General features: G+C 38.2%; 1 protein-coding gene across 2 annotated transcripts in view; it reads right to left on the bottom strand.

Annotated features, from left to right (window-relative positions):
• BEND6 (BEN domain containing 6) overlaps positions 1 to 19,406 on the bottom strand; it is a 50,856-nt gene that overhangs the window by 28,529 nt on the left and 2,921 nt on the right. Inside the window, exon 2 of one of the 2 annotated variants that reach the window (XM_081827484.1) lies at positions 1,703 to 1,922. The exons of the other annotated variant lie outside the window; for it this stretch is intronic. Within the exon in view, the coding sequence (XP_081683610.1) occupies positions 1,703 to 1,822 (120 nt within the window). The 5' untranslated portion in view covers positions 1,823 to 1,922. The remainder of the gene's footprint in view (positions 1 to 1,702; positions 1,923 to 19,406) is intronic. 2 annotated transcript variants of the gene reach the window in all.

The following is a 19,406-nucleotide window of genomic DNA, read 5'->3' as shown; positions in this document are numbered from 1 at the left end:
GTTGGAAACAAGCCATATCCATCATAGGAGACTGGCTAAATAAAGACTGGTACATAGACACAGTGGAATAATATGGAGCTGTAAAAAAGAGAAAGTTCTTTATATACTAGTGGAAAGATCTTAAAAAAATGTTAAGTCAAAAAGCAAAGTACAAAGCAGCATATCTGGTAAGTTACTTTTTTGTGCAAGAGGGGACAAAAATATCTATTTTAATATTTGCTTTATTTGAACAAAGAAACACTATAAGGATGAACAAGAAAGCAATAAATGTGGTTACCTATGGTGGGTGGGTGGGAGGTGGGAACAGGGTGGATGGGAGACAGGGATGTGAGGGAGAATTTTCACTGTTTACCTTAAAATATATATATATATATATTTATATATTAATATATATATTTATATATATTAAAATATATACCTTTTGATTTTTTTAACTCAGAAAAGCTTTATTTTTTATTTAGCTTTCTGACTCTGTTCTTGTGCCTTCAACACTTTAACAATCATTTTCTGCTCAATAAAGTGCACTTAATCCTGTCATGCACACATTTAGCACACATGGAACCACCATGGGCCCTGCTGACATGTTTTTTTCATTTTAGAGAACCTCATAAGAACTTTAAAGATTTATTTATTTACTTGAGAGAGAGAGCACGCATGTGCGCAAGCCGGGGTGGGGGGAGGACAGAAGGGGAGGGAGAGGGAATCTCAAGCAGGCTCCTCACTGAAGAAGGAGCCCGACTCAGGCTTGATCTCAGGATTCTGAGATCATGACCTAAGCCAAAATCAAGAGTCAGACATCTAACCAATTGAGCCACCCAGGCACCCCTAGATCCTAGTAAGAACTTTAAGTCTCACAGCACAAACTCCTTAAAGATGGACGGAGAACACCCAACAAGCAAATTTTGCCAGTTTCCCAATCTTCTTGGTATAAAGGTAAACAGTTCTATTACCAGGGTTTTGGGAAAGCCTAGTTTTGCTAGGGGTGTATTGTATGATACCCTATGATAGGGTGTCAAATGCCGGACCATCCTTAATGCCTCTAGACACCATCCCTGGAAGATTAAAAAATATTTTAAACCATGAGAATGTATTTAAAAAAATAAGAATACATGCACATAGCAAACTACATGTATTACAAAGACATACACAAATGTATGTATTACAAAGACACACAAGTAAAATGAAAACAGGATAAACACATTATTGGGTTGTCCAAAGCATAAGAGGACAACAGGAGTGGGCGATTCAAATTAAAAAGGAATAAATCAATAAAAATAAGAAAGGAGCCCAGATCAAACGAGTGATGAACATGGGCCACAAACTGGAGTTAAAAAAGAAAAGAAACAGTAAATCTTAAAGAAGAGGTATTTCAATTTCTTCAGTACTTTTTGAGAGGAAAAATAGTTTCTGACAAGTTTGCTGCTCTTTCATTTCCCAGAATATGAGGGAAAGTTTGAACAATGGCATAATTGGCCATACTCAAATAGAAGCAGGTAAAATGTCTTTTGAGTATGTTTCTAACTCAACTTGTTCAACGTTACAAAGAGAACATGAAATTTTATTCCCTTGGTTGAACAAAGAATTAAAGGGAACAATAAGTTAATAGAAGAAGGGAAAGTACTAACTAAAAAATTATGAAAAGGATTTTGGAATTATGCTGGAGCTAGATAATAAAATTATATTAAGGTAACAGAACACCAACCTGTCCTTTATCCATGTCACTATTTGCATTCTCTGAGTCCATTGTCTCTGTTCTTTTCCTCTTTCCTTTTCTAAAAGCTTGGGTTTTGGTAATGTCATCTGTTTGCAAGATCTTCTGCATTTTCTCAAGTAGTTATCAAAGATTTTCTGAAATTGTAGGAAGAGGGAATGCCCATGTAGATGATGCTATTCTGAACGTAGCCCCAAAATTAATGTTTTTCCTTAAAAACAAAAACAAAAAAAGATACATAATGTATTTACAACTATATGTTTGTTTCATAATGGCAGTAGCCACTCAAGTAAAGTTCTTTTACTAAATGCTTTCTATCTTTCTCCTGCTGACCAATTTTGTACACATTTTCATTTGATTCAATATCTTTTTTTTTTAAGATTTTATTTATTTATTTGACAGAGAGAGACACAGGGAGAGAGGGAACACAAGCAGGGAGAGTGGGAGAGGGAGAAGCAGGCTCCCTGCTGAGCAAGGAGCCTGATGCAGGGCTCGATCCCAGGACCCTGGGATCATGACCTGAGCCGAAGGCAGATGCTTAACAACTGAGTCACCCAGGTGTCCCCATTTGATTCAATATCTTTCAATTTCATCATCATCATGAGGATGTCTTGTTTCAATGATGTGCCTGGTATGCAGTGATTTTATAAAATGAAGTGTGAAAATTTTTCATCTTCACAAGTTTTTTCTTGTCAGTCAGTTATAAGGAGTCTAAAAACCAACATATAAACGTAAATTTATGCAGGCAGTATTTCACAGGACCAAAGTTATAAAAGGCATTAATAATAGTAGATCTCATCAGGATCAAAGTATTCCAAGGGAGATCAATAAAAATTGCTTAGAAGTTTGTTTTGTTTTTTCTGAAAACTCTATAGTTTTGAGGTGGAAGATTTTGCTTGGTGTAAATTTAAGAATTTACCATAAAGAATGGAAGAAAAATATACCTCAAAAGCAAAGATACATTTCATAAAAAATTTTAAGGGATAATCATTTTTCAAAACCTGAAAAGCAGATGATAATTCTTAGGTAGAACAGGGTTGAAATGATCAAATTTAATTTTTGATATGCACAGATGGTGTAGTACATTTGGTCTTAGCATCCTTATTACTCGCACATATTGGTTTGTTTCTATGAAGAGACATTTAATTATAAATATCTTTAAATACAGAAGGGGCTGAACTTAAAGGGACTTCAAGAAATATGTAGACTATTGAGTAGAAGGTAACGTATGCTCCTTACCAAAGTATACTAAATAATTCTTTTAGAAAATATGGCACTTTTACCTACTTAAAGAGAAGTCCTCATTCTTTACTCCAAACATGAAATAATATTTGGAATTGTCTTGCCAAAATTGCTTGTTGTGACTCTTTAAAAACTTACTTTGGGTTTTATTTATTTATTTATTTTTAAAGATTTATTTATTTGACAGAAGAGAGCACGAGAGAGCACAAGCAGGGGGAGCAGCAGAGGGAGAGGGAGAAGCAGGCTCCCTGCTGAGCAGGGAGCCCAATCCAGGACTCGATCCTAGGACCCTGAGATCATGACTTGAGCCGAAGGCAGACGCTTAACCGAATGAGCCACCCAGGCGTCCCTGGGTTTTTAAAATAAATGAATAATATTTCAGCTCATACATGGAATTGAACTGTCATATCTGACTCACAAATATCAGGGATTTTACCTAGCATCAAGCTTTATTAATAATTTTAATGATACAAGCAATCAAGAGGCACAGGTCAAGTAGGGAGAGGTTTAGGGCATCCTGCTGGCTTTGTAGGTCCTTCCTTCTCAGATCACATAGGTACTCTGTGGTCTAGAAGAAGTGAGGCCTCTAAATGAGGTTTGAGGGTCACCTCACACAGTGGGGAGTGTATAAGTTGTAACACATCTCCATTTTATATCTCCATTTTATACCTCAGAGTTGTATGGCTTGCATGACCTTTTCTAGGAAGTTATAAATCCATAGGTTCTAGGTATGTTTGCCTAAGCAATCCTAAATCAGGGCTATATAATTTAGAACATTCCATAGATAAAAACTTCACTCCTAACAAATATCATTAATCCATTTACCCAGAGCAAGGTCGACAAACAATTTCTATAAAGGTCGCATAGTAAACATTTTAGGCTTTGCAGGTCAAGAGGCAAAATTGAGGATATTATGTAATTCTTAAATACCAAAAAAGAAAATAAGTTTTTACAAAATTTTATTCATAAAATTGAAAATATACTATTAATAATTGAATACAACTTTTTGTAACACAGTTCTACTAATGAGAATAGAATAGAATTAAAAAAAAAACATCTTGTTTAATTGGGGTTCAAAGTTTTCCCCACTGTCAAAATACATTTCCAAGTATTCATTTGTTAATACTGACCTGCAATGAGATTATATGTATTCCATATTTGAAAATGTCTTTCACACCGTGCTTGCTTCGGCAGCACATATACTAAAATGTCTTTCACACCAACAGGTATTGCCATATATTGATAGTAATCCATGAGTTTATAATTTTCTTAATTGAGATAAAATTCACATAACATAAAATTCACCATTTTAACCATTTTAAGTATATGTTCACTGGCTTTTTAGTACATTCACAATATTGTACAATCATCACCAAGAAAGTTCATACCTCCCAATATAAGTTAATAATTTTAATTGAGAATATTCACCTCTTAGTAGACTTTTATAGAATTCTATTAAATTTGTTTGATATTTGCCATTTTAGTGTGCCATTCCATTGCTGCAATTAATTACTTCCAATTAAAGGTTAGATAGAAGCTCCTCATTGCCCAGTTAAATGTATTTTTTTAGATTTCTTTATTTATTTTAGATAGAGAAAGAGAGAGAGGGAGTAGGGGAGAGGGGCAGAAGGAGAGAATCTTTAAATAGACTCCCTGAGGGGTGCAGAGCCCAGGAAGATGCTGGGCTCGACCTCATGACCCATGAGATCATGACCTGAGCTGAAACCAAGAGTGGGATGCTTAATGCACTGAGACATTCAGGTACCCCTTAAATGTATTTTGGAATAGGAAAATTTTCTTTGTATTTGCATTAAAGTCTGAAACACAATACTAGAACTGTAGCTTGAACTGGGGTACATCTGGTACAAATTTGACTGGAGATGAACATCTCAATTCTTGTTATAACTTTTGGCATCAGGGGAAGTATATAAAGCAGCCTGAGACATTACTTATGAGTGACATATTAGTTGTTATTGAAATGACTTTACCTCGGTGTAATTTTTGCATATAAGTACTTGTTTTGTCTTGTAATTTTGTCTTGTAGTTTGTTAATGAATTCATTAAGAAACATTATCAAGTCTGTTACAAAAGGTAATTTCCATTAGCCATTCAGTGTTCCAAAAGCCACTCAGCATTCCATAGGAGTGGTTGAGGGCAGTTCTCATTCCCAGAAATTTCAGTCTTGGTCCTGAGCTCACACATTTGCAGTGAGACTTCACCACTGGTAGTTATGGAAATGTTGTATAGCAGGGCAAGTCAGAATACTCAACTTCTATTTCTGAAAAAATTCATGGAACTGATGATGGTCAAATCCACAAGAAGGAAGTTCACCATTGACACTATTGCTTCAATAATGATAATGATATTTTCAGAAATTGCAAGGTGATCTTAAAATTTATATGGAAATGCAAGAGATCGACAATGGCCAAAACAATCTTGAAAAGGAAGGAATTTGGAATACTCACAATTCCCAATTTTAAATCTTACTACAAACCTATAGTAAGCAAAACAGTGTGGTACTGGCATAAGGATAGACATATAAATCATTAGAATAGAATTGAGAGTCCAGAAATAAGCCTTTACATTTATGATCAATTGATTTTTGACAAGTTTGCAAAGAAAAGTAAGTGAGGAAAGAAGAGTCTTTGCAGCAAATGGTGCTGAAACAACTGAATATTCATATGCAAAAGAGCGAATCCTACTTCACAGTATATGCACAAATTAATTCAAAATTTACATTTAGATCATAGACCTAAATGTAAGAACTAAAACTATAAACTCTTAGAAGCAAACCTAGGAGTAAATTTTATGATCTTGGGTTAGGCAATGATTTTATAAATATGACAACAAAAGTGTTATTCACAAGTTAGACTATCAAGAAAGTAAAAAAGGCAACCCACACAATGGAAGAAAATATTTGAAAATAAATCTCATAAGGGGCTTGTATACATGATATATAAAGAACTCTTACAATGCAATAATAAAAAGACAGCCCAGTTTTTTTAAATGGACAAAGGATTTAAACAGGCATTATTTCAAAGAAGATACACAAATAGCCAATAATCACATGAAAAGATGCTTAATATCATTAATCATTACAGAAATGCTCATAAAAACTATGATGAGATGTCACTTCATACACACCAAGATGGCTATCAACCAAAAAGACAGATAAAAACAAGTGTTGGTAAAGATGAGAGGACATTGGAACCCTTATACATTGCTGGTGGGATTTTATTTTATTTTATTTATTTTATTTTATTTTATTTTATTTTTTAAAGATTTTATTTATTTGACAGAGAGAGCACAAGCAGAGGGAGAGAGAGGGAGAAGCAGCCTCCCTGCTGAGCAAGGAGCCAGATGTGGGACTCGATCCCAGGACCTGGGATCATGACCCAGGCTGAAGGCAGCTGCTTAACTGACTGAGCCACCCAGGCGTCCCATGCTGGTGGGATTTTAAAATGGTGCAGGCATTTTGGAAAAAAGTTTGGGAGTTCCCCAAAAAGCTAAACATTGAATTATCCTGTAACACATCAGTTCTACTCCTAAGTATATACCCAAGAGAAATGAAAACATATATCCATGCAAAAACTTGTAGACAAATGTGCATAGTTATATTATTCATAATAGCTAAAATGTAGAAAATCCCAAATGTCTATCAACTCATGAAGAGATAAATAAAATGTAGCATCCTTAGAGTGAAATATCATTCAGCAATGAGAAATAAAGTTCTGGTACATGTTAAAACATGTATGAGCTTTGGAAACATGCTAAGTGGAAGACACCAGTCACAAAAGATCACACATTATGTGATTCCATTTATATGAAATGTCAAAAATAGAGACAGAAAATTTATAGAGACAGAAAATAGATTGATGGGTTCTTAGGGGTAAGAGATTGTGGGGGTGGGGAGTAGGTATGATTGCTAATGCATATAAGAATGTCCTTTCATTTAGAGAGAACAAATATGTTTCTTAAAAAGTGGATTGTGGTGATGGTTGCACAACTCTGTGAATATACAAAAATATTGAATTGTACACTTCAAATGGGTGAATTGCATGGTATGTGCATAATATTTCAATAAAGCTATTTAAAAAAAGATGTAGTAAGTTCAAATGTTTTCTGCAAAGTACCTGCTGATAAATAATAGAATGAATAACAGTAGGCTTTAAACACCTTATATTTTCACAAGTTTTGTAAATTTGTCCGACTAAACGCTTTTCTGCTCCACACACATTTTTACCACCATTGGTTGTAACACATCTTAGTAGATTCCACTTCAGGTTGTATTGAATCATTGTTTTCTCAACTCCTTTGAAAATACTGTCTCCTGTAGTTGTTTCACAAAGACTATAGAGGCTAATTTGTCAGTCACTCTAAACTCAGCAATTACTCCCAAATAAACAAGAACAACTGAGTGGTATCAGTAGCATCTGTTGACTCATCAAGCACCAAGAAAAACTCAAAGTCATTTGCCCTGTTTTTAAATTGATTATTATGTTGTTCCTGATGTTCTCAGTTCTTTGAGCAACTGCTTTTGCTGAAAGTCTAATGATCTTAAGTAAGTTTATTTTTTTTTCAGGTCCATGTCTTTAGCTACTGCAATCAAGCATGATTTAATTAACTCACTATCTGTTAATGGTTTTCCTTGTGTGGCTAACAAATGAACCACTCAGAAACTTATTTCAGATGCAGACTCACTTTCATTTCATTTCATTTTGTTTTGTTTCATTTGTTTGTTTAGTAAGCTCTGCGCCCAATGTGGGGTCTGAACTCATGACCCCAAGACCAAAAGTCGCATGCTCCACTGACTGAGCCGGCCAGGCACCCCCATTTCTTATTTTTGTGAAGAAATTCTACTGGGACGAGATATTTCATTTTGCTTTATTTATTTATTATTTATTTATTTATTTATTTATTTATTTTTACAGTTGCTGTCCTGTGAATTGGAAATATTGTGATGAGTGCTTAGTTTGGTAATATTGACACATATCATGTTCTTTTAGCACACTTACGGTATCTCTGGATCATAAACACAAGGCTTTGCCACCTGATTTGACAACAAAATAAGCCCGTGGCTTTAAAAGCATGAAATACAGTTTTCTCTTTTTTTTTGTTTTTTGACATGATTGGCATGCACCAGTAATAAAAAAATAAAATAAAATGCCACAGTGTGATAATATGCATGACACTGAAACACTGTGAAGTTATCGTAACTGCATTACTGTGATTTGTGGGGCCCTGAGCAGCAGTACAAAGTGATAAGATTGCCTCATACGGTTTCTGTCACAACTACTCAAGTCTGCCCTCATAGCATGAAAGCAGCCATAACAAGATGCAAAAACCTAAGTGTGGGTATGTTCCACTAAAACTATTTATGGACACTGAAACTTTAATTTTACAAAATTTTCACATATCATGGCATGTTGTTCTTATATTGATTTTTTTCGACTATTTAAAAATGTAAAGAACATTCTTAGCTTGCATGCTGCATAAAAACAGGTGGCAGGCAGATGAGCAGTAGTTTGCTGAACCCCATGGGGGCTCAGTTATCATACTTAAATGGAGTTTAAACCGTATCATCTGCTTTCTTTTTGTTCATCTTCATTTCTTTTCCTGCAGAGCAAGTCAGCTGCTTTAACTTCTTTTGCCTCAATGCCTTACTTCATTGTACATTACTACTAATAAATTAAGAACAGTACTTGAGAGACATAATATACAGCAGGTAAGATCCTACAGCAAATTATTATTATTTGATAAAGTTGAATTTTGCCAGATTTAACTGATAGGGACCTGTTAAGTCCCTATCATTTAGTGATGGTGACAGATGCCAGACTCCTAGGTCACTGGGGTTGAGGATAACCCCCGGGGTGGAGGGAAGGGAATAGGGAGTTATTGTTTAATGGGTATAGAGTTTCGGTTTTGCAAGATGAAAAGGGTTCTGGAGATGGATGGGGGTGATGGTCGCACAACAATGCCCCTGAATTATACACCTTAAAATGGTTAAGATGGTAAATTTTATGTTATGTGTTTTTACCACAATAAGAAAATTGGAGAAAATTAGTTTATAAAAATGTTGTTTTTGTAATATCCCTACCTGTACTAAAATCTTAGTTACAGAGCAAATCTCAAGTTTCTTCAAAAACACGCAATTCTTTCAAGACTGACCAGCAGGGACATATCTAACCTCTTTTATTTATTTATTTTTTTTTTAAAGATTTTATTTATTTATTTGAGAGAGAGAGAATGAGAGAAAGCACATGAGAGGGGGGTGGGTCAGAGGGAGAGGCAGACTCCCTGCCGAGCAGGGAGCCCGATGCGGGACTCGATCCCAGGACTCCAGGATCACGACCTGAGCCGAAGGCAGTCGCTTAACCAACTGAGCCACCCAGGCGCCCTCTAACCTCTTTTAGAATGACTACTTTTCAGTAGACTTCAGGCCAATATTCTGTTAAAACATCCACAAATAGATGATTCAATGTTTATACTACCTGCTAATTAACAAATTCAGAAAGGATGTTGTGAACTTGGTAATGTATTAAATACTCCTCTTAGTTCCTAATAGTAGAAAATTCACCATGTAGTTATCATCCCCTCTTTATTTTTTGCTAGCAGACAGCGTTTCATTAATTCCCAAGGTAGTACTTGTAGGATGTGAAATTAAACATAAACACAGCCATGAGAACACCCATGATATGTGTTTGGTTGGATAATATAAGTCAGCGGCTTTCAACCATTTTTTGGCAGTTCACAGTGAAAAATACAGTTTACATTTTGATCCAGGAAATACACACACAAAACTAAAACAAAACTTCATGAAACATTCTTACCCTTACTACATGTGATGCACTCTCTCAGTTTCTCTGTTGCTCCTGACCTGGCAAGGTGCTAAATGACCCAGCTTTTGTCTTAACTGCAGTTAGGGTGACCGGTTTACTTTCATCTTGATATATTCAGGAAGAAGACTTCTATAGCAGAGAGGTATTAGCACAGAAATCAGAGGCTGGGAATGGTGGAAGACAATCTTTACCTGCTCCACAATGTCATTTATCTCCACCAATTGTCTACGAAAAGCCTGTAGCCATGTGTGGAATTGTCTGAAAGCTTGTACAAGAAAGTATATGCAAAACTTAAAGAGACTCTGGACGAGTTCTCCTGTGGTTCTAGGGCCTCCAAAATATTTTCTAAGAAATACCAGTTTTTGTGAGTAGTTTTTCCTTGTCTATTTTTCTGTTACCATCCTCCCTGCACCCCCACCAGCCCTCGGTATTGATGCGACCTTTCCCCATTTATCAGAAACATAGATGCCAAGTTAAACATAAAGAAAAGTAAGAATCAATTAAAAGTTCTATTTTAGAATAACTATAAGTCATGTAAATCATCTTCCATTTCACATTTTCTTGATTAACGCAGGACATTCTATTCATCTTGAAAGTTGAGGGCAAGATGAGATCATTATGCTTTTTGCTTTAAGTAATTGTACTCTAGAACATTAAATTTTAGACCAACTTCCAAAATTCACGAAATGTAATAGTTCTGATGCAAGAATCAATGACTATGCATTAAAAATGAGGAGTGAGGGCGCCTGAGTGGCTCAGTTGGTTGGGCGACTGCCTTCGGCTCAAGTCGTGATCCTGGAGTCCCGGGATCGAGTCCCGCATCGGGCTCCCTGCTCGGCGGGGAGTCTGCTTCTCCCTCTGACCCTCCTCCCTCTCATGCTCTCTGTCTCTCATTCTCTCTGTCTCAAATAAATAAAAATAAAAATCTTTAAAAAAAAAATGAGGAGTGATTCAACTTTTGAATATTAATTTATCATATCAATTATAACATGAAAGGAGAAACCAATTTCTCTTTGAAATATCTGCCCCATTATACCCTATATTAATATATATTAATGAAATAGTTGGTTACCATTTAGATAGTCTCTATTATTTTTGTACCTTTATAGTCTCAAAAGCTGAGGTCTAAACATAATGTGCTGAGTCACATATTTCAGATAATTTACTTAATAAATCACCTTAAGTGGTTTGCCCCCTCATCTACTACCAATAATTTTCTCACTCTAATTTTCTTTCATACCATGTTAAAGCAACATAAAGCAAAATAAAAAAAAAGCAATGATCAGCTACATTTCACATTTTTTTATTAAGTTATTTCTCTACCTCCTATATATAGGTCATTAGAAAAATACATTCATGTGTCTTTATGAGTGACAGTATTTTTCTTCAATAGATTCATAGAATAATGAAGATGGGAGGAAATGTAAGAGACCATCTCCTCTCTGTTACCTGTATTGCCAAGCCTGGGTGTGGGCAGCCATAAGGCAAGTCAGGACTAGAAATTTAGAAAAGGTTGGAGAATGCAAGTATTGATGGAAAAAGGAAGCCCAAGGAAATGGAATGGATCTACTTAATCCAGCTGAAGTCTAGAAAGCTACCTAAAAGCAAGGAAGGATAGATGAATACAGTGAGTTCAAAGTGAGGGAGCCAACCTCAAGGTTCAGGAGTGTCAAAGACTGAGAGGAACAGGGAGCTCAGAGGTGGTGGCATTTTGGGACAAGGTTGTGAATTCTTGATTCCATAGTAGAGAGATGGCTCAAACAGCCAAGGGAGGCAGAACCTCAGGCAGATATACCTCCTGTTCACAGAAAGAAGGGGGAGACTAAACTTGTCCTCCTACCAAAGGATTGAAAGCTTAGTGAAATACCTTTTTTTTGTTTTCTTGCTATGTAGGTCACTCGAGAGACTCTTCCAGTCTGAATCTTTTGTGAATATATTAGATGATAAAGCAGGGTCACACAGGACCTAGAATCAATCAAACTGTCCGGATCCTTAACCATAGATCCAATACTTCCTAATCACGTAACATTTCTGTCTCTGTTTCCCCATCTGTGAATAATAACAGTACCCTATCATGAGTTGATATCATAGGTATATTAATAGCATATTCATTATTTTATTTATTTAGTTTATTAATAGTAGTATTTTTATTAGTAACTGAAGGAAAAAGACCCAGATCCCCCTTATACAAGCTTAGATCAAACATGTAGTGTGTGTGTATGTGTGTATGGTGGGGGGGGGTGTTTACAAGCAGCCGTGGTGGGGGAGGCATTAAGAAACATAGTTAATTAATCTGGATGCCTATGATGCTATATTAGACAAACCACAGTCTTACTTAAAAATATAAAGACAGGGCGCCTGGGTGGCTCAGTTGGTTGAGCGACTGCCTTCGGCTCAGGTCATGATCCTGGAGTCCCTGGATCGAGTCCCGCATTGGGCTCCCTGCTCGGCGAGGAGCCTGCTTCTCCCTCTAACCCTCCCCCCTCTCATGTACTCTCTCTCTCTCTCATTCTCGCTTTCTCAAATAAATAATAAAATAAATCTTTAAAAAAAAATATAAAGACAAATTATTAGGGCTATCCATTTTTTTAAAAGTAGGCTCATACCAACATGGGGCTTGAACTCAAGACCCTGAAACAAGAGTTGTATGCTCCACCGACTGAGCCAGCCAGGCACCCGAAGAGCTATCTTTTTTAGGAAAGACAGTCAGATGGTCTCTAATAGAGGCCTTTTTCCAAAGTGGGACTCTGCTTAGCCCCCCCAAACTTGTTTAGCTTCCTAGAGGTGCTGAGTTGAATTTACCCAAGTGATAGTGATGGGGCAATGAAATAATAAGAATGGATCCATAATTTTTCAACAAAAGAAGTCTTGCTGCATTGAAGGATAGTGGAAGTGGTCTAGGCAAATCCTTCATAGGCTAAAAGGGAGGAGCAGATCCCTCGTGTGCTGGGAAACAGTTGATATACTGCTGGAGTGTCTGGTTGGCCCTCATTCATCTGGTTTGGGTTAGTCTAAGGACAGTCAGAAGAGAGATAGGGTAGCTGCCCAGCAAACCTAACTGGGAGGAATTCCTTTAGGGGTGAGGCTACAGTGGGCAGGGAGGCAGTGTAAATGAAAAGCATGCAACAGAAACTGTATGGTTTTTGAAGTGCTGGAGAATCGTGATGGCATTTGCCATCTTGGGGGAAATTCTATATCTCTAAGCCTCAAGGTCCTTATCTATAAAGAGATGAGTAGTACTTACCCATGGTTGCTGTGAGGATTAAATGAGTAAATGTATGTAAAAACATTTAGCAGAGGGCGCCTGGGTGGCTCAGCTGGTTAAGCGACTGCCTTCGGCTCAGGTCATGATCCCGGAGTCCCTGGATCGAGTTCCGCATCGGGCTCCCTGCTCGGCAGGGAGTCTGCTTCTCCCTCTGACCCTCCCCCCTCTCATGTGCTCTCTCTCTCATTCTCTCTCTCTCAAATAAATAAATAAAAAATCTTTAAAAAAAAAAAACATTTAGCAGAAATTTAGCAGAGAATAGATACTCAGCAAGTGTTAGCTACTACTAAAACAACTTGATAGTCCACCCCAGGATAATCATTCAGTAACGAGGAAGCTCAGGACATGGTGTCCCATGCTGTTTGAGTGAGAGGGAGAGAGAGGTGGATAAGATTATACCAACCAACTCCCAGGGTGCTGCTGCTGGTGCCCCTTAATCTAGGCACTAAGACCCAGACTTCAACAGCTCACAGGTGGCAGACCGCCAGGGGGTCTGGTACACTACTCGCAGTCCTACAGTGTCTTCTCAAGGTGGATTCCTGCCTCATTTCAAATGGCCACAAAATGAAATTGTGCAAAGAATGGTGCTAACTAGAGCGAAGAGTCTGAGCCACTCAATAAATGGCGTCAAAGTTGGTCTCTGTGTGGAACGCATGAATGTTGTGCCACTAAACCCTTCACAGGCTAGAGGGTCAGCAGGGAACTTGGAGGAAATAGAACCAGCCAAACCGAGAGATCAGAACACCCCTGGAAACTGGGCCTGCCCACTGGAGTGAGAAAGTCACATGATGAAATAATAAGCCTCATGATGTGGCAGAATGGGATCACAGTGATAAGACAATGAGATCCAATGTTCTGAAAATATGGTGGTGGGGTGGAGTCAAGGTTCATAAGTATGGCAAGTGTGGGAAGCTAGAGATACAGGTGGATGGAGCTGAGCATTTGGCATGGACAGGAGGTCTTCCATACCAAATAAAGGAATTATCCTGGTGGGATTGAGGGCCCCAGTTACCAAGTCTCTGTAGAAGGATGAATGGTGAAAAGCTTCATAGACTGTGGCTTGAGGCAGGATTTAGGAAAAGTAATTGCTACATTTGCCAGGATGTCTAGGAGTAGCTTTGGGGAGCCTGATATTAAGTCCTTCTGCCTTTCTTTTAAGCCTTAAGACTATGGACTCCTTGCAGACTCTGAGCTCAAGACCAAATTTTAGTACCAGTGTTTTTGGGTCAGAATGGGTTTATGCATCCAAATATCTAGATATAAATTGGGATGCTTAACTGGTCTGAAGGTAGCTCAGGAATCAAGTTAGCCCTTACCATGACAGCAGTCTGTGGAAGTGGTCCTAGATAGTTAACACAGTCTTCCTTTTCAGGGTTAGAACAATATCTCAATGAGAGTTAACCTTAGGGAACTCATTTTTCTCTTTCCTAATCTGTTCAAAGTTGCAAGAGGACAGGAAACTCACAGCACATCATCTCCAGTTAGTCTCAGGGTGGACAGCATTTGCCTGCATTTGGGAGATGTCCCAGAACTTTTATGTATTAGAGTTGAGAAATTCCTCTGCTCATGCTAAGACTCTTCTCCCAGTCTCAAGGAGGTACCTAGGTGATGCTAATGTTGATGGACTGAGAGAAGCATTTGATACTGCAGAAGCCTTGGAATCTGTATGGATCTGTATGGTTCCGATAATTCTCTCTCTCTCTCCCTCTCCCTCTCCCCCTCGCTTCTTTCCTCCCTCCCTCTCTCTCTATTTTGTTCTTTTTTTTTTTAAGATTTTATTTGTTTGCCAGAGAGAGAGAGAGAGAGAGAGCACAAGTGGGGGGCGGGGCAGCAGGTAGAGGGAGAAGCAGGCTCTCGGCTGAGCAAGGAGCCCAGTGCGGGACCCCATCCCAGGACCCTGGCATCATGACCTGAGCTGAAGGCAGACGCTTAACCAATTGAGCCACCCAGGCATCCCTCTCTTTTGTTCTTAATAACTCTTTAAGAACTTGATGAAAACTATGGACCATGGTCCCCAAAAGAGACCCACATTTTTATATATAATTTCAGGATCCTAGAAGTCCATTCATTAATTCCAAGTCCATTAATTCCAGAACTCCTGCAGCAGATAGGACAGCAAGAACAGGCTTTAGGTTTTGGGTTTTCTTCATTGAAATACAAACTCCACTATATTCAAATTTAGTGTGTTTGCTGTTTGTTTCCCTATTTTACCCCAAAAAGTTTTTGGGGTTAACAAAGACATTTTAAGATATACTTTTCTTTCTGTTATAGATCCACAGGATGTCATTACATTGGGATAATTTCAATAACCTTTGGAATAGTGTGTTACTGAAACATTTTTTTACTAATCATCAGTTACTCATTAAGTTCTCTGTTCTTGTTACCTCTACTGTCTTAGTGACATTATTCTTTCAGGCTATCAGCATGCTAATGAATTAGCATATAAATCTATTGGCAGAAAATATTTAATGTAAAAGTGCTACAAAAAATTATAAGAAATGGAGGAAATTTAGCTATTAGATGTTGCTGTCATTTCATTAACACAATTTGGAATTTCATTCATAAACATTAGGCAAGATTTTATTCATCTCATATTTACTATGCAACTATAAACTTCTTACTTTTTTTCTTTTTTCACTTGAGAATGTATAAATGCTTGTAACCCTTACGTTGGAATTGGAAGGCACTAACTTCAGCTTTCAAACTTGCTTTGTAAATTGCCCCCACTTAGAAATGATAGAAATATTTTACACTGTCTGAATGATAATGAACAATGCTGCTCAGTGATTTATAACTCTAAGAGCTTTATAATTTGATTTATGAACAGCTCTCAAATTTTCCATGGCAGTTCATACAACTATGAGTAAATTTTCTGGCCAAATGACTCAGTATTTTGCTGCATGACTAATCCCACACTCAATATTAGAAATTATATAAATGAATTCTATTTGCTAGTGGATAATAAATGATTACTTTCCAAAAACTGTCTGCAAAGCATTATAGGATAGATGAATTCAATTATACTGACATTTTTTTATTTTTATTTTTTAAAGATTTATTTATTTATTTATTTGACAGAGAGAGAGATAGCGAGAGCAGGAACACAAGCAGGGGGAGTGGGAGAGGGAGAAGCAGGCTTCCCGCCGAGCAGGGAGCCCGATGTGGGACTCGATCCCAGGACCCTGGGATCATGACCTGAGCCGAAGGCAGACGCTTAACGACTGAGCCACCCAGGCGCCCTTTTTTTTTTTTTAAAGATTTTTTTTTTTTTATTTTATACTGACATTTTTTTAAACTCTCAGACTCAGTAGACTTTTTGAGAAGCCTGTAATGTTCACAAAAAAGAACATTTCCCCCACCCCAACAATATTATTCGGGATTCTGCAACCCATAGGACAACAAATCCTAATTAGGCTCTAAAATTTCTAAAATGTTACAAGAACACTTTGGAACAATTCACTTGAGTCTGCTCCAACATTACATTAGACGATGTAATTTCTTCTAGATGATGCAGCTCCTTTACCTTTCAATACAAGAACCCATGCTTTGTTGGCACAGGTTTTGGTCTCAGATTGTTATGAAAAATGATTTGGGAATACATAGGCCATACAACACGTTTCTTCAGATGCCTCTCAATTTTCCTTTTATGCCACTTAAATTCTGAGAGTAGAAAACTTTACCTAGGAACAAGTAGGTTACCAGTCCAAACTCAGTATGACTTATTTCTAAAAATTTGTTGCTAGAGCCATTCTTACCTAAACTTTTTGCTTTCAAAAAGGTAATATTTCAATGTAATTACATTGTGTGATTACCAGCTGGGTAATATACTCACTTCCATTTAGGTTTGTAATAAAAGCTTACAGATAATCTGGGCTACATTCCAAGGTATTCTTTATCTTTCCCTAAAAATCTTTCCTCTAGTCTGAGTGTTAGTAGCTAGGGTTAGTGGGGAGGAGACCATGGGCAGGGAGTCATCCTAACTAGTCAGGGTCAGTGTTAACTGAGGAGTCAAAAGCAGTGGAGAGCAGAAAGAACCCATCTGGGGGACTACCGATATGTTAAACAGCTAAACCATAAATGCCCAGAAGAATACCCCTTCTCCCCTTTCTTTAACTCTTAATTTCTCTCCCACTGCTGGTTCCATTTCTCAAGTTCCCTGGAAACTTGCTTACGTACCCCATCCTGATTAAAAAAAAAATTAAAAAAGCCATTACTCAGGCTTTAATCATGATTCTACTCATCCTTTTTAGATGAATTATCTTTTAGAGCTAGAATTTAACTTTTACAGTTAAATTTCTCCAAAGTTTGTGGACAGAGGCTCTCTCCTGTTTTCACCTCCTACTCCCTCTTCAATCCATTAACGACTGGTTTTAGCCTCTCCCACTAGGATGAATCAGTTCTCTGGAAGGCTTGCAGAGGTCTCCTAGTCACCAGTCCTCAGTCCTCACACACCTTAACCTCCCATTTGTGCGTCTGTTCTAGAAAGCCACTAAATTGGAACACTTCCTATTTGGGCTTCCACAGACTTGCTTTCTGCTGTCCTTCTCCAGTCCACAAATGGAAGTCATCTCCAAAGTTCCAATTCCAATTCTTTCTATAGTTTCTCTCCCTTAGTCATTTTGTCCATATCCATGACCTCAACTATAATTCATGTTGATGACTCCCAGTCTGTCTCTGGTTCTAACCTCTCCACCCATGTTTCCATGTGCTTGCTGGATAATTTCACATGGATATTCTTCCAATACCTCTACCTCAATGGATGTAAGACTCAGTTTGTCATCTTTTCCTTCAGAACTGTCCTTCCACCCTAGCTCAAAACTTGAGTCGTCTTCATTTCTTCCCTTTTTCTCAGTTGGCCCCTACACAGATTAGGATGGAGCCTTCTTTTCTTTCTGACCCATAAATTAGGAATTTGTGCCACAACTTCCTATCTCTAGGGAAATACTGCAGAGCTTCTTTCTTTTTATTAAAGCCCCTTACTCACTCTTATTTTGGCAGGTGAATAACTCAGTGATGGGAGAAATCAGGGAGGGCCTTCCAGCCACTAGGGCAGGACTGATGTCTGAAAGTCCCCTTCTCACATATGGTCCTGTTCTTGCTCAGTCATACTGCAAGCCTCATGGGTGGGAGAGTGTCAGACTCTTTTTGGCTTCTGGTCTCCAGGTAAGAAGTAGTATCCTGGTGCCCTAGTGTTGGGAAGGCCTGTAGTTCTTCAGCTGTGACTGGGTGGGTACACAGAGTTAGGGGAAAAGGAATAAGATGTCCCATTTTGGCCTTGGATCTAAGCCATGTTCTTCAATCTGAATTTACCCTGAGTAAAGTTAATATTTTAATTTCCTTTTGGTTCCTCATGTGCATTCTCAATTTGGTTGAGAATCCAAAGGGAAGAAGGGCTGCATGATGGATCATCTTCTACATACTTGATACCAAACACTCTTAGCCATTTTTATCAACTCATTTGTCTTCCCTTGGGTGACAGTGCTAACTCACTAGCATAAAAAGTCAAAAAATTATCTATACTTTTCCATCTTGGTTGTTCTTTTCTTCGCATGAAACATTTGATCAAGGACCTTCCTCCTCCATTCCTACTGCCAAACCTTAATTTTTTGTGACTTTGATGTAATGTCAATTATTTTTTGTAATGAAAACCTAGCAGAAAGAAAATATATGAATTCTACTAAATTAACTTCCAAAAAGGATTGATTGGCTGATTTAATATTTATTAAATTCCACAATGCATTAGCATCACATAAACACACAGAAAGAAGCAATTAATAACAGGAGGGGCAAGATGGCGGAGGAGTAGGAGACCTGGATTTCGTCTGGTCTCAGGAATTCAGCTGGATAGGGATCAAACCATTCTGAACACCTACAAACTCAACAGGAGATCGAAGAAAAGAAGAGCAACAACTCTCTGAACAGAAAAGCGACCACTTTCTGGAAGACAGGACGTGTGGAGAAGTGAATCTGAGGTAATATTCGGGAGGATAGACTGCGGGGGAGGGGCCTCCGTCGGCCGCTTCTGGCAAGTGATAGAACTGCAGAGCACAAAATCGGAACTTTTAGAAGTCTGCTCTGCTGAGGGACGTCACTCCGGTGGCTAAGCGGGGGGTGGAACCCTCCGGGACAGTGTGGTCTCAGGACCCTCGGGGTCACAGAAAGACTGGGGGTGCCTGAGTGTGGCAGAGCTCCCAGGTATCGCAGCAGGGAAGCTGGCTGCAGAGACAGAGCCCAGGCGCAGGCTCTCAGCTCGGGGTTGCCATAAATCGTGATCCGCGGCACAGTCGGGCCACTGCTCCTCCAGCAGGGACCCAACAAGCGGCAGATCCGGGGAGACTCACCTTCCTTC

Source organism: Leptonychotes weddellii, chromosome 8 (genome assembly GCF_054177405.1).
Source record: "Leptonychotes weddellii isolate Sample4059 chromosome 8, ASM5417740v2, whole genome shotgun sequence".
Taxonomy (NCBI): domain Eukaryota; kingdom Metazoa; phylum Chordata; class Mammalia; order Carnivora; family Phocidae; genus Leptonychotes; species Leptonychotes weddellii.
This window is presented reverse-complemented; position numbering and strand designations above follow the sequence as displayed.